This window comes from Danio rerio, chromosome 4, assembly GCF_049306965.1.
Source record: "Danio rerio strain Tuebingen ecotype United States chromosome 4, GRCz12tu, whole genome shotgun sequence".
Classification (NCBI taxonomy): Eukaryota; Metazoa; Chordata; class Actinopteri; order Cypriniformes; family Danionidae; genus Danio; species Danio rerio.
Window position 1 is genome coordinate 6,369,516 of NC_133179.1, and position 16,189 is coordinate 6,385,704.

Consider the following 16,189-nt stretch of genomic DNA (forward strand, 5'->3'; position numbering starts at 1 on the left):
AAAGTCATTACAAGCATTATAAGTTAGGGATTTTTATTTTGTCCAAGTCATGGAATATCGAGGATTTTTGTTTGACACTTATTATTATTCCATTTATTTACCATTTTATTTTCTACACCATATTTTTATTGCATTTTTACACCTGTTTTGTTATGGTTAGACTATTCTTCAGCTCTGTTTTATGCCTTTCATGCTCAATAAGTAGCAATCTTTAAGTCAAATGCAGTCAGTACCTGTTAATTAAGGCTAACATGTCAGAGTGAACTTTGGCTTCAAAATGACTGCTTCCAAGTGTGTCATGCAAACAGTAAGTATGCTTTTCCAAACCTTAAGTAAATTATCTATTGTTGTTCTCATAGTCAATATTAAAAAAATGTTAGAATTTTTTTCATGTATTAACGCTAAAAATCTTATTTAATTTATGTATTCATTTGTTTGTTGTTTTTAATTGTATATTTATTAATAAAATCTTGCCATGAGAATAGCCTTAGTTGCTGACATGGAAATAAATAAAAAATCATCATCATCATCAACCCTGCAAAATAATACTCAAGCTGAAACCATTTGAATATAATGCTAAGCACAACAGCAGCCAGTTTTTCCTGTTAGTTGTAGGTCATGGAAATTGAATAGGTCATGGTTTTAGTCAGGGAAAAGTCAGAGAAATTAATATTTAGCTTCGAGTGCGATCCCTTGTTCTATGTAGTTGTAATTGTATCGCATTTAAACCAGGGGTCACCAATCTCAGTGGCGTAGCGGACGGGCCCGCAGTCGTCGTGATTTTCAATAATTAAAAATCCACCGGCGAACGCAATAATCAAACTCTTGGGAACAACTGTGGTCGGAACCAAAGTTCACACGTCTGTGTTCTCCTAACACCTCTCAAGCGGTGGACTACTTCATTCTGATTGCTTGCCGCCAATGTTGCCAACTTAGCGACTTTGTCACTAGATTTAGCGACTTTTTAGACCCCCTTAGCGACAAATCTAGCGACTTTTTTTGTGTGTTATTGGAGATTTTTTTAGACTGTCATTTGTCCATACTGTACCGTCCCTACTCTTCTCAACGAGCTGCGTGTGATGCCGCCGGCCCCTCCCCCGCCTCACAGCACTGACAGGCGGCCCAGTCATTTCTCAACAGCAGCCTCTCCCACCTGCAGCCCGAAAGCAGATCACCCCTCTGCGTACCGACGACAAATGATTTAGCACAGGCAGTGTGAAGGTATTTCCCTTGTACAGTCAAACCGATCTACTTCTACTTTATTTTAACAATTTAATTGGACCGTTTATTCTTTTCTTGTTCACAATCACAGATATTAGTGACAGTTTCTGAACTTGTCTGAGTTTATTACAAATGAGAGATTACTGCACATTCACTACATATCTATAATGACATACTGTATTCAAACAGCAATACATTTAGTTAAATAAACATGCTTTTATAAAGTGTAGTGCAATTATAAATACCCCTTTAATAACCATAGGCTGTTAAACAAACAGAAACGGTAGAACGTGATGACGCCAGTGATATGCAAATTGACGTATGACGTATCCCCCCCCCTCCCTTCATCAGGGGGCCCCGTCGGCGATCCCTGCAGGGGGGCCTCTGCATTTTGCGCTACGCCACTGACCAATCTCAGTCCTGGAGGGCCGGTGTCCCTGCAGGGTGTAGCTCCAACTCCCCTTAGCACACCTGCCTGGGTGTTTCAAGTATATCTACTAAGACCTTGATTAGCTTGTTCAGATGTGTTTGATTAGAGTTGGAGCTAAAATCTACAGGACACCGGCCCTCCAGGAACAAGTTTGGTGACCCCTGATTTAAACTAAATGGTCATTTTTTACTTAAAGGTGTCCTATTATGCTTTTTACACTCACTGTAAATCAAGAGTTTAGACTGACAAGACTTTAAAGACACATGCAGGTTTTGTTTGCTGGAGTAATTGATGCATGAGACGTAAAGGTTTGGGAAAAGGATCTGGGCCTAGTAGGTCATTTGCATTTGGAAAGAAAAATGTTTTTGTTTCACCCAAAAAGGAGCACTTAAAGCATTAAATAATAAATAATCTGAGGTGTTTTGTGTTGAAATTTAGCAGACTTATCCTTGGAACACTTAAATAGGATCTCGAAAAAATCTCATTCACACATTCACTCCTATTTACAATGAACAGTTGCAAATGTGACTGAATTGCCTTGACTTTCTAAGCTTATGTGTCTTGTTGTGAGTGTATTAACTATGATTTTACATTATGATCCATCAGATTGAGGAAGAGGAAGATGAAAAAGCTGCGGACAGACTGTTATTCTGTTATCTTACGTTCATCGTCAAACTCATCAAAGAGTGCGGCTTCCTGGAGCTCAAAAAACCTGCGGACTTGCTCAACCAAATCTGGGGTATAAATGCAGAGTCATTGTTAAAGTCAGTTTTAAAGGAGCAGTTCACCCAAAAATAAATACATTTTCTCACCCTTAAGTGGTTCCAAATTTTCCATTGAACATAAAAGAAGATATTTTAAAGAATGCTGCAAATGGATAGCCATTGACTTCCATAGTAGAAGTAAAATCCTATGGAAGTCAATGGCTGCTGTCTTCTAATGTTGTTCAGCATGTCTTCTTTTGTGTACTGTTCAATAGGATAAAGAAACATGTTTAAAAAAGTGCTGGATGAGTTGAATTTGTATCTTTAGGTGAACTATTTCTTTAATGAAGGGACATTATTGTGATGTATGCATTGACTTCAATAGTAGGAGTAAAATACTATAGAAGTCAATGGCTGCTGGCTTCTAACATTGTTTATTTAATGAAGTGAAATCATTGCGTCTCTTTATGCAGGTCATATTGATTCTCATCTGCGCTATCCTCATTCTTGGGTTTGGCTGACCGCGTCTCAGATCTTTGGTCTGCTGTTTGCTGCTCACAAACCAGAGGATCTCTTGGCTTTATGGGGCTCTAAGGAGAACACAGATAAAAGCACACCACCTGTGGCCACTGCTTTCCTCACTGACAACCTGTATAAGAAGGCAAGAGCCTGAAAAAAACTGTATTTAAAGCATTGGTTACAGAAAGATTGAGTAAAGTAGTGAATGTGACTGTTTTCTTTCTGCTCTGTCAGATGAGAGAGCTGGTTCTGGCCTTCTGTTATCAACTGCAGTCCAAGTTCTTGGATATTTCTGCAGGGGAGCAGGTAGGAAATAATGAAAATTTGTATTATGATGATAAATATCCTATTGCAAATTAGCAGTTACTATTTCATTGTTTAATAAAATGATATTTGATCAGAAATGTAGTAGTTATAATAATAATAACTGATTAAATATGCAATTAAATTTTAACATTGAATACATATTTGTGTTTAAATATATTTTTTGTAAATTGTTATATATAAAAATGATTTTGTCAATTATTTAGTTAATAAAATATTTAATTAACTTAATAAATAAAATACATTTGTATATAATGTTCATATAATTTTACCTTTTCAATTGTTTTTAATTACTTTCTATGTTTTTTATGGAGTTTTCAATATGATTTTTGGAAATTGTAAATTAGGTAATTAAGTACTTAAAATTGTACTCCTGTGATTAAAAATCTAATCCCTGGTTTTATATTAACATTTTTAAAATAATTATAAATATTCATATTATTCTTGCAGTATGATTTTAATTGTGATTTAATCTTTTATCAGGTGGTGAAGAACTTGCTCTATGTGGCCAAAGTGATCTACCTGATCTCACCAGAGTCTGATAGCGTAAATCCACCTGAAGAACAAGAGAATATAGAGGAGGAAACGGCAGAAAACACTGAGACCAATGTAGGAGAACAGGAGCAGAAGCTCGAGGAGCAACAGAACGACAACAAACCTCCGTCTCTCCTCTGGGTGATGAAGAAGCTTTCATTACTGGCCAAAAGAGAAGCGGCGAACACACCCAAAGTGCCACTCAAGGTGGACATTAAACCTGTCTTTCTGCTTAAATATCTTGAAAGGTATTTGTGTTTTGCTGATGTAAACCCACATGTCTGTTGTTTTTTGTAGAGAACTTGTGTTTTTAAGTTCTTGGGAGCCATAGCTGTGGATCTTGGAAAAGATCGACTTGGACCATATCTGACCACGATCATCGCTCCTCTATATAGAGAACTGGACAGCACATATGCAGACCAAGGTCAGTTCATAAAGCAGAAACAAGCGAACAAAAACTCAATTATTTTAGGAAACTGTTCATAACAGTGGAACTTTGTTTTTTCATGGCATTATTCATCTTTTATTACTTTCTTGGAGTGGTCAACATCTCGCAAATTCTGACATTTACTGTCAGGCTTCATCTAATTTGGCTTGCAACTTTTATATCTTAAATTATATATTGCAATTCTGAACAAGAAAAAACACAATTACAAGAAATAAAGTGACATTTGTGAGAAATAGTTGCAATTCTGTATAATAAAATCCAGAATTGTGAGATGCATGAACTCAGACTTTCAGAAAATTTGCAAATTAACCTTCCAGTTCTGTGAAAAAATTAAAAAATTTAGCTCCAAGAGACTTTCTTGTAGGTATTGGCTTGTTTGATGTATGCGCTTGCATGAAACATAGTTTGCGAGGCACTTCGTTGCACGTTACTGTCGAGCCTCTTTACCACACACACTTCTGAAAGCTATATCAAACGTAAATGTTTACCACTTCTGATGTGTGTGCAAAGTTTTGTGAGGTTTTGAGCATGATCAGACCCAGAAAATTTTGATTCATTCCGGAACAAATCAATAATAATAATGATAATAGGAGAAATTTCATTAGGGCCTACACACCACTGGTGCTCAGTCCCTAAACATAGTTGTATTTCTGTAAAACAAATCAGCATTTAAAGATACAAATTGAGAAGAGTCAAAGCAAAAGTTGCAATTTTTACCCTGCAGAGGAAGCAGACTTGTAAATAAACAATCACATCATTACCTAAAAAATTACAATTGGAAAAAACTAAAAGTAACTCCGTATACCTTTATTTACTAATAAAATAAATAAATAAATTTTACGCACAGTGCATCTCAGTATATCTTTATAACCTGTATTGATTTACCTTTTAAAAGCTGCATGCAAAAAATCTATCATTACTGAATGCCAAACAGAACTGCTAAGCATAATGCTGCTACCTCATCCAATCCAACTACGTGGCAAAAACACACATTTGCATGACTTTGGTCATTTTTTTTCAGACCCCACGCTGAAGAACTTGGCTCAGGAGCTGATCGAGCTGTTGAAGAAGCTGGTCGGTCTGGAGAAATTCTCTCTGGCTTTCGCTGCAGTGCAGAAAGAAGCCACTCAGAGACGAGCGTCACGCAAAAAAGTCAAGGCCTTGCAGGTAAGACTTCTAAAGCTCTGTATTAACATGCATTCAGATTTTGTCAAGACCAATCTTATTTAGTCATACTCTGCATCAGGAGTACCCACACTTTTTCAACATGTGAGCTACTTATAAAACGACCAGGTCAAAATGATCTACCTAATATAAAACTGCTAAACATATATTTATTTATAAACATATTGAGAATTCTGTATTTGTACAATTTATATTAATGTGCCTTACATAAGTGTATGAACCCATTGTGCAATAGCCCTCAACTGTGTGCATATTTTTGTCATTTCCTTACTCTGATGACTTACACAGCATGGAATCAGCCAGGCAAGCATTATCCGGACAGTAGCTGCTGATAGCCAGCCTCAAGCACACTTCCAAATGATCATCAGTCATGTTGGAATCACATTTGGACTTCGCTAAGCTATAGTTTTGCAGCATTTAACGTAGTTGGCGCAGTTTTACATGGTTACCCATGCATCAGAAATGGCCCGATATCAGACTGGCTGCTCTGTATCACAATCAAGCGACAGATTTCAGTGAGGATGGATGATAGGCTGATGTCTATTTTTTTTTAATGCCATGCTATCTACACACGCTACCTTTGTTATCGCCTGGAAAAAAAATCGCAATTGATGTATTGGGCATCCCTACTCTACATCAACTTTATGGGAACTGTTAGATCTGTATTTTGATACAGTACTATGAAGTATGAATACCTTTTTAATGAGTATGATCTTCATTTTAGTGAGATTTCTCACAGCACGTACAATAACACTCACATATTCAGTCAGTAGTAGAGAGATATTTCATCTACAGGAGTGTTTACACTATGAAAGCAATCCGACCAAATGTGCTCACGGTGTTTTTAGACCTTGTTTACAACTTTATTGAGAATCATCCACTTCAGAATCAGACCAGCAAACATGTAGCATGTTTATTGTGTCTTAACGCTTCGTTTACTTGTAGTTCCCTCAGAACATGGAGTCATTTCTAAGATACATTTTAGCTTCTACTAATCTAAAATAATTCACAATTTCTCTTTTCCCTCCTGACAGGCTGTCGTAAATCCTGACATTGCTGCCAAAAAGAAGGTAAAGAAGCAGCTGAAGAAAAACGAGGCCAAAAAGAGGAAAATGGAGTTTGTGCGTACAGGACTAAAGGCAAAGAAACATAAAGGCACCTCACTGAAAGACTTAGCAATTATTAGCTGAACTATGTTTTCTTTGTAAAACACAGCTTATATAGGGTCTGTGTGTTGGCCAGAAACAACATGAACATCACCTAAACCCTACTCTGTGGTCAAAAGACCAATAGTATGCATCAATATATTGATTTTTCTGCAACTTGTGCAATGTTTTTAAATAAAACCCGCCCAAAAGTCATGCAAAAGCACCAGTTTGATGCTAATCACAACGCAAAACGTGTAGACTGCATATTTATTGTTTCACAGCCATAACGCCAGGAGTGCACTCCCCTGTACACGTGCAAATATAAATATGCCATTACAAATCCAAAGCATACAAATGACGATTAGTCTTAAATATCGACCCACTTTAACTCAATTACCAGCTGCGATGATTATTCCCCATCTCAAATTTAACAAGCAAACACCTTTTGAGGTTACAAATGTAGTGGATACGGTTTACCAAAAACAGACGAGAAGCAAAACAAAAAAAAAACAAAAAAGAGAAGAGGGTAGGGGGAAACATTTGTAGAGTTCATCCGTTCAACACCAGTCGATCAGTCTCTGCACTCGACGGGAAGGATCTTCACACAATAGGAAGAACGCAGTCATTGGTCCAAAGGACACTCGATAAGAAGTCTCTGAAGTTCCTATTTACAAGGTCTTTTCTTTCTGAGTGCATTTACTGCCGGCTCTTCAGTGACTCCACTAACCTGAAAGGCGAGGAAAATGTAGGTATTGATCAACAATGCACAAAAAAGAAACTACAATTTACATTTATTCATTTAATGAAATCGGCTTACAAATGAAAATAAAGGATGCACTTCAAATCAGCAGAGAGCAGCAGTATATAACGTCTAAGCTACTAGCTACATGTTTACCTCTTAAGGCCCAAGGTGTTTTTTTACATGCATTTTTTATTTCTCTTTGCTATTTGGGCTTATTGGAACCTAACTAGAATAAAAAATCGGTATCATCTTTTGATATGATGTACTTTTAGAGAAAAATGATGTCCATATATGTGGACTCGTGGTCCAAATTTACATAAAACACTTTTTCCTGACTGTTTTGTAATGCATACTTAACATTGAAATTATTTTTTGAACTTGCTTTGACTACCAGAGAGTAAAAACAACATTTTTTTGTCCATTTTTGACAGTAAAAATAGTGTTTGGGGCATTTTATTTGCTGTAAAACAGTTACCGGATGACACTGTATGTCAAAGTATTTTAAATAGACACTTAAGAGCTAAAAATGTGCTGTCCACGTATGTCGACACTCAAGCCCTAGGAGGTTAGGTTTGTTTTTATTGAAAGAGAATGACCTACCATTCCATTGCCTCGTCCAGGCCAGTGCCTTTAGTAGCAGACGTCTTGAAGATCTGCCACTTTCTGTCTTTAAGCGCAGGTAAACCGAGAGCGTTGGCCACTTCGGTTGGAGTCATTGCTTGCTCCATGTCCTGCTTGTTCGCGAACACCACCAGGATGGCTTTCTTCAGCTCTTCCTCCTGAAAGAAAAGAAACAACACGGTCAAATGCACTGATGACAATTGAATGCACTTGTGTACGCCTACTATTATGTTAGTTCCAGTTCCACAAGTATTGTCCCCATAGGAATTGTAGACTTATTTAAAGCACTAAAGGCTAGGAACCGAACTAACCAGCTAAGAGGAGAATCGCATGGTCTGATTTAAGCCAGTGTATGGTGGAAACTGTATAGCTTTAATGATTGAAAGAACAACAATCCCATGAAGCAATGTGAATGACATTATTAAATTTCATTGCTTTAAAAATAAAATGCATATTTACACAGGTATTTAAAAGAGGGAACTAAACTACATTATTAGCAGTGCTTCATGTGAGTTTTTCTTTGCTAACTGGTGAAATTTTCTGTATTGCATTATGGGTAATGTAGTTTTGCTGCAGAAATCCCTCTTTTAAAGGGTTAGCACACCCAAAAATGAAAATCTACCTAGTATTTAATTACTTTTCACTTGTTTCATAACTAGTTTGAGTTTCTTTCTTCTGTTGAACGCAAAAGATGACGTTTTGAAGAAAGCAGAAAACCTGTAACCATTGACTTCCATTGTATTTACTTTTCCTACAATGGAAGTTAATGGATGCAGGTTTTCATTTTTCTTTAAACGATCTGCTTTTATGTTAAACAGTAGAAACTTTAAACATGTCTGAAAAAGGGAAAAGTGAGTAAATTAAGCCGGAATTTTAAGTTTTGGATGAACCATCCCTTTAAATGTGAGCAGATGAGTTGAAAAAAAGCATATACGATCTGTTAACAACCTCAGCGCTCACAGCAGATCGATCTTAAAATGTTTATCTGTTGTTGAATGAATGGACTACTACTTTTTTTACATCTGTATCTTGACTGTTTTGCTCAATTTAATGTAAAATGACAGAAACCATGAGACTGACCTCCAACATAGCCACCAGTTCAGATTTGGAGATACCCATTCGGTCACGATCACTGCTGTCCACCACGTAAATCACTGCATCCGTGTTGGAGTAGTAACACCGCCAGTATGGCCTATGGAGGAGGAGGAGGAGGATCAAATCTTCAGCTTGGCTTCTTCATTCATCAAGATAATACAAACCAAACAACAACATCTTACCTGATACTCGTCTGTCCACCAAGATCCCACACTTGAAACTTAAGGTTCTTATAAGTCACAGTCTCCACATTAAACCCAATAGCTGTGTTCGAAAACAGAGAAATATATCAGAAATGAGTTCACAGCACAACACATGACTGAGGTTGTGTATAGAAATCACAAACACACACTTACTAGGAATTGTGGTGACCACTTCTCCCACTTGAAGTCTGTACAATATTGTGGTTTTTCCAGCTCCATCCAGACCTAAAATAAGGATTCTCATCTCTCTGGTGCCAAACAGGCCAGAGAAGAGGCTGGAAAAGAATCCTCCTGTATAAATATAACAGATATATGAAATATAATCAGTGCTGATGTTATATTATGTTGTAATAACATATTAATAGATCATAAGTAACGTTACATACAAGAACGCAAGTCAGTTTGACGATCATCCTACATGTATTTGTTTATATACGCTTTCCATCATTAAGAGAACACTCTAGATTGGCTCATTAAGAGTTTATTGATTCATTTCTGAGTTATCAGCTATGCTAACAAACAGACTAACGTTAGCATCAGCATGCGATGAACAAACTTTCATTTGTAAGCACACAAACAGATGTACGTGTGAATTACACTATAAGATCTACGCCTAGTCTGTTTATAATATTAAACCAAATATGATTTGATTCGCGAAGACTTACCCATTTTAGATTTAACACTTTAGTACTGCTGTCTTCCTGACGAAGGATGCAAACACTTCCGTGCTCGAGCCACTGAATGACGTGTCACACTCACACGTGAACGCGCCTGTCCATTCGCCAAACGCACATTCGACACGAATCAGTTGTTAAACATTGCGATGTACATTATCCGTCCACTGTTTTAAAACACACATGTATATATTTATAAAACACGATCATTTATACTTTTATACAAATAGTCAAATGATGGAAACTGAAGTGCAGTTTTCATCCGCTCCACTAGGCAGCGGAAGCGAGACGTCTTGACAATCCTTGACAACAACATGACGCTACAACACGCGCGTTGTTTGTAAATACAGTTCCTGCGACTGACAGCTATTGATATCACTTTAATGACACTCATTACAACAAATACACGACCAATAAAGCGTCAAGCAACTAACCGGTAAGTTACTTTACGCATAAAGTTCATCTCGTCACAGAATTCAGTAGTAAAATGTATAAACAAACTAAAAACGTCAGAGCATCACAACAAATTAATCTCCACAGTTATTGTTTCATGTTTAGTCTTTAAATTATTCTCTTTATATTATTAATTAGTCATATTCACATAATACATAGTAAAACAATTAGTTTTTGTTGTTTTTAGTCTTACTGCAAGTCAAAATAATATATTTATAGACCATTTTGAGGGATGTAAACAATAACAGTAGTCCCAATATATTATCTGCTTTACATTTTTAATTTCTATAGCTTCTGAGAATATAAAAAGAGCCACATATTAATAAATAATGTTATGATAGCAGTTTTTTATTGATTTTAGATCCGCTTTCAATACGATCCAACTACATTTGTTTACTTAATTGGAAAGATTGAATATAAACCCATGCATATGTAAATGGTATTTCTCATTTTTAACAAACAGAACTTGGGTTGTAAAGGTTAAAAATATCTGTTCAGATGAAAAGAACAGCAGTACTGGGGTTCCACAAGGCTGTGCCAGTATTTGCAAATGAATGTTCAAGTAAGCGTTCACAGAATTGTATTATTAAATATTCAGATGACACAGCCAAATGAAGTTTATTTTATAAGAATGATGATTTTAGTGTTATCTACCAGTCAGAAATTAGTCGGTTCATTGAGTGGTGTGATATAAATAAGCTAAAAATAAATACTAAGAAAACAGAAGAGATGGTATTTGACCCAAAGTGTATAGGTGACCATCGTCAAGTGGTTGTACATGACCATCCTATTACTCAGTCAGGAATCAATAAGTACTTTGGCATTTACATTGACAGTTCTTTGACATGGAAACACACACATTAAGTGGGTTTGTTCTCATTTACACCAGAGATTGTATTTTTTTACGGAGGTTGCGTCTTTTTGGAGTTAACAAGTTTTATGAAGCAGTACTTGAAAGCATTGTTAGATGTGGTATCACAGTGTGGTTTGGCAACCTATCTGTTCAGTGTAAATCTAAATTGATGCATCTCTTAAAGACGGGATGGAAAATTGTTGGACACGATGGATATTTTAATCCTCAAGATTTATATGAGAAGTGTGTCCTCAGTCAGGTGGAAAGGATCGTGAATGATCCAACTAATTTTTTGTTTCCACATTACGATCTGCTTTCCTCGGGTAGGAGATATAGAGTCCCAAAGTGTAGGTTAAACCGTTATAAGGGTACCTTTGTTCCTGTTTCAGTGGGTTTATTTAACAAGAGTCTATCTTAATTAGCATTAGAAATGTTGTAACTGCTGTATTTTGTATTGTTTTTATTGCTTTTTTTGTAAATGTTTTGTAAATATAACAAATTTCCTGTCAAGGACACAAAAGTTTACTACTACTATTTTAAAGTTAAGTTATAATTGAATTGCCTCTTGTTACAGTTATGAAATAGTTTGATAGCAAGCATGGACCAATGACATGACCACATTGAATTGATAGAGGTAAAGTTGGTTTTATATTCAGATATTCAGACATTCTCATAAAGCATGTTTATTTCTCTCATTTAAAATACAAAATATTATTGATATTTTTCCGACTCCGTAACTCTGCTTAGTTGTTTTGGAAAATATAAACAGATGTTTCAAAATAATGTTAGTATACTTTCTCTGTGAATGTATGTTTTGAGATTTTACTACAAATGTCACATCTGTAACATTGGATTTGCTCAGAATAAAGGGTATATTTTATTTTACAAGAGTAAAGGTTATTTTTGTCAAAAAGTATTGGTCATGGTCTTAGTCATGCTCCAGGGGAGACACTAAAATAATGAGTTTAGATTTGCAATGGTGTAATTTACCAAAATCTCCACACGAGGGCGACACTTTTAATTTCATTAGAGAATAGAGCAGTGCAGTTCACAAAATCACCAAAGGAGGGCAAAACATTTAAATTCTTTATGTTGTTATATTATATTATATTATATTATATTATATTATATTATATTATATTATATTATATTATATTATATTATATTATATTATATTATACTATATTATATTGTTATATTATATTATATTATATTATATTATATTATATTGTTATATTATATTATATTATATTATGTTGTTATATTATATTATATTATATTATATTATATTATATTATATTATATTATATTATATTATATTATATTATACTATATTATATTGTTATATTATATTATATTATATTATATTGTTATATTATATTATATTATATTATGTTGTTATATTATATTATATTATATTATATTATGTTATCTTCGGAGTAAATTGCAAATGTGAAAAGGGCTTATTAGTAAAATGATAAACAGTGCAAACAGTTGATTGAATTAACATGATTAATACAGTATTACTCTAGTTTAATACAATCTGCAATATTTTATAAATATGTAATATTTGTATATGTATCTGCTGATAAATATGCAATGTGTAATTAGATTCGATTACATTGGTAATGTTGTAATTCAGTAAAATCTCCACATGAGGGTGACTGAATTTCATTATTTTAGAACAGCAGCAGTGCAGTTCACAGAAATCACCACATGGGGGCGAATATTTTAAATTCACTAGATTTTAAATTTGCAAGGGTGTAATTCAGAAAAATCTCCACAAGAGGGTGCAAAGTTTTATAAATACATATTATTTTTATATTTGTCGACTCCACAGGAGGGAAAAACTCATTCTTTTAGAACAGCAGCAATGCAGTTCACAGAAATCACCACAGGAGGGCGATTATTTTAACTTCACTAGATTTAAAATTTGCAAAGGGTGTTATTTAGAGAAATCTCCACAGGAGGGCGTAATTTTTTATAATTATGTAATATTTTTATATGTCTTATTGTCGGATCATATATTCAGTGTGTAATCACGTGTTTATTTGTGTTGAACTCTACAGGATCAGTGACTTGTTGTGGACTGTAAGCCTGTTGAACAGAAGCAGAGACGTGTGAACAGACACTGACTGTACTGATGATGATCATCTGCTGCTGCACAGGTGATGTAGATCATGTGTGTGATTGTGTGTGTGTATGTGGCTATTTCACATGTCGGTTACCATCATTTGCTCTGTGGAGGGTCACTCCTCTACAAAGTAAATGATGGTAACCGAAACGGGTGGGGAAGGGACGAAGGTCCAGAATTTTTATACAGTTTCTTTTAAATTTTTTTTGGCAGGCTGTAAAGTATAACCCCTGCTGGACACGGCTCCGGAAGCTCCAGGGGGAGACCGAACTGGTATCCCCCCTTCTTCAGGCGCGCCTCACACTCACTCACCATTCACACATATCGCAGAGTTCTGGCTGGGACCGATACCAGCAACCCCTGAAGCCGTGGGGCAGCGCTCTTACCACAGAGCCACAGATCTCCTGACTGAACACCTGCTGGAACTGATGTTTGAATCAAGCTGAGCTGCGATTGGACAATAAACTAGTTAAATATGTTTAACTCTTTTCATGTTGAGGTTGGAACCATTGTCACTACTGGTGGATTGAGATCTCATACCATGTGCTCTTACCACAGAGCCACAGATCTCCTGTCTAAATACCCGTTGGAACTGATATTTGACTCTTTCTGAGCTGTGATTGGACAATAAACCAGTTGAAGAAGTTAAACTCTTTCATGCTGATGTGGGATTAGTACCTGTGTTTTCTCTGGTGGATTGAGAACTCATCCCATGTGCTCTTACCACAGAGCCACAGATCTCTTGGCAAATGATTTGCAGGAACTCGTATTTGACTCTATTTGAGCGGTCATGTTGATAATATATACACAGTTGAGAAACCTGTAGGTGTGTCATGAACCCATATCTCCATTGTCACCTTGTTCTCAGCGACCACGTGTTCATCCACTGACCCACTGTGAATTCACATGCAAGTGTGGCATTTAAGCGATTTTGATGTAATGATGAGAGTTAAACATAATTGATAGCTGGATTCAAACTTAAGACCTCACGCTTGAAGTCACAGCTCATTATTACTTGCACCACTGAACCTGTAGAGCTGTGACTTGTTTTAGTTCGAATGATTCTCAATGTGTAGCGCCCTCCAGCAGTGATTTTGTGAACTACATCGCTACGAATCGACTTTATTGCGCCCTCCTGTGGTGTTTTTGCTAACTACATCTAATTGACTTTATTGCGCCCTCCTGTGGTGTTTTTGCTAACTACATCTAATTGACTTTATTGCGCCCTCCTGTGGTGTTTTTGCTAACTACATCTAATCGACTTTATTGCGCCCTCCTGTGGTGTTTTTGCTAACTACATCTAATTGACTTTATTGTGCCCTCCTGTGGTGTTTTTGCTAACTACATCTAATTGACTTTATTGCGCCCTCCTGTGGTGTTTTTGCTAACTACATCTAATTGACTTTATTGCGCCCTCCTGTGGTGTTTTTGCTAACTACATCTAATCGACTTTATTGCGCCCTCCTGTGGTGTTTTTGCTAACTACATCTGATTGACTTTATTGTGCCCTCCTGTGGTGTTTTTTGCTAACTACATCAAATTGACTTTATTGCGCCCTCCTGTGGTGTTTTTGCTAACTACATCAAATTGACTTTATTGCGCCCTCCTGTGGTGTTTTTGCTAACTACATCTGATTGACTTTATTGTGCCCTCCTGTGGTGTTTTTGCTAACTACATCTAATTGACTTTATTGCGCCCTCCTGTGGTGTTTTTGCTAACTACATCTAATTGACTTTATTGTGCCCTCCTGTGGTGTTTTTGCTAACTACATCTAATTGACTTTATTGTGCCCTCCTGTGGTGTTTTTTGCTAACTACATCTGATTGACTTTATTGCGCCCTCCTGTGGTGGACTTTGCTAACTACATCTAATTGACTTTATTCTGCCCTCCTGTGGTGTTTTTGCTAACTACAACAAATTGACTTTATTGTGCCCTCCTGTGGTGTTTTTGCTAACTACATCTGATTGACTTTATTGTGCCCTCCTGTGGTGTTTTTGCTAACTACATCTAATTGACTTTATTGTGCCCTCCTGTGGTGTTTTTGCTAACTACATCAAATTGATTTTATTGTGCCCTCCTGTGGTGTTTTTGCTAACTACATCTAAATGACTTTATTGTGCCCTCCTGTGGTGTTTTTGCTAACTACATCTGATTGACTTTATTGTGCCCTCCTGTGGTGTTTTTGCTAACTACATCAAATTGATTTTATTGTGCCCTCCTGTGGTGTTTTTGCTAACTACATCTGATTGACTTTATTGTGCCCTCCTGTGGTGTTTTTGCTAACTACATCTAATTGACTTTATTGCGCCCTCCTGTGGTGTTTTTGCTAACTACATCTAATTGACTTTATTGCGCCCTCCTGTGGTGTTTTTGCTAACTACATCTAATTGACTTTATTGTGCCCTCCTGTGGTGTTTTTGCTAACTACATCTAATTGACTTTATTGTGCCCTCCTGTGGTGTTTTTTGCTAACTACAACAAATTGACTTTATTGTGCCCTCCTGTGGTGTTTTTTGCTAACTACATCTAATCGACTTTATTGCGCCCTCCTGTGGTGTTTTTGCTAACTACATCTAATTGACTTTATTGTGCCCTCCTGTGGTGTTTTTGCTAACTACATCAAATTGACTTTATTGCGCCCTCCTGTGGTGTTTTTGCTAACTACATCTAATTGACTTTATTGTGCCCTCCTGTGGTGTTTTTGCTAACTACATCTAATTGACTTTATTGTGCCCTCCTGTGGTGTTTTTGCTAACTACAACAAATTGACTTTATTGTGCCCTCCTGTGGTGTTTTATGCTAACTACATCTGATTGACTTTATTGTGCCCTCCTGTGGTGTTTTTGCTAACTACATCTAATTGATTTTATTGTGCCCTCCTGTGGTGTTTTTGCTAACTA

At 36.2% G+C, this 16,189-nt stretch overlaps 2 protein-coding genes and 1 long non-coding RNA gene across 4 annotated transcripts in view; 2 read left to right on the top strand and 1 right to left on the bottom strand.

The window, feature by feature from the left end:
- The window catches only part of utp20 (UTP20 small subunit processome component), a 48,954-nt gene extending 42,190 nt beyond the window's left edge, over nt 1–6,764 (top strand). For both annotated transcript variants that reach the window (XM_073946910.1, XM_009300013.5), the window contains exons 56-62: nt 2,258–2,390; nt 2,829–3,016; nt 3,109–3,180; nt 3,682–3,939; nt 4,030–4,156; nt 5,202–5,347; nt 6,400–6,764. In XM_073946910.1, coding sequence (XP_073803011.1) covers nt 2,258–2,390; nt 2,829–3,016; nt 3,109–3,180; nt 3,682–3,939; nt 4,030–4,156; nt 5,202–5,347; nt 6,400–6,555 — 1,080 coding nt within the window. In that variant the 3' untranslated portion in view covers nt 6,556–6,764. The remainder of the gene's footprint in view (nt 1–2,257; nt 2,391–2,828; nt 3,017–3,108; nt 3,181–3,681; nt 3,940–4,029; nt 4,157–5,201; nt 5,348–6,399) is intronic.
- A 2-nt stretch (nt 6,765–6,766) lies between these two features.
- arl1 (ADP-ribosylation factor-like 1) lies at nt 6,767–9,917 on the bottom strand. Its single transcript, NM_001002473.1, has 6 exons — nt 9,840–9,917; nt 9,328–9,465; nt 9,154–9,235; nt 8,957–9,068; nt 7,856–8,034; nt 6,767–7,240 (listed from the first exon to the last, which is right to left on the bottom strand). The coding sequence occupies exons 1-6, from the start codon at nt 9,841–9,843 to the stop codon at nt 7,210–7,212; spliced, it is 546 nt and encodes a 181-aa protein (NP_001002473.1). The 5' UTR covers nt 9,844–9,917; the 3' UTR covers nt 6,767–7,209.
- A 236-nt stretch (nt 9,918–10,153) lies between these two features.
- On the top strand, nt 10,154–14,843 carry LOC137491391 (uncharacterized). Its single transcript, XR_011011376.2, has 3 exons — nt 10,154–10,284; nt 13,224–13,322; nt 13,502–14,843. It is a non-coding gene; the product is annotated as an uncharacterized lncRNA (long non-coding RNA).
- The last annotated feature ends 1,346 nt before the right edge of the window (nt 14,844–16,189 follow it).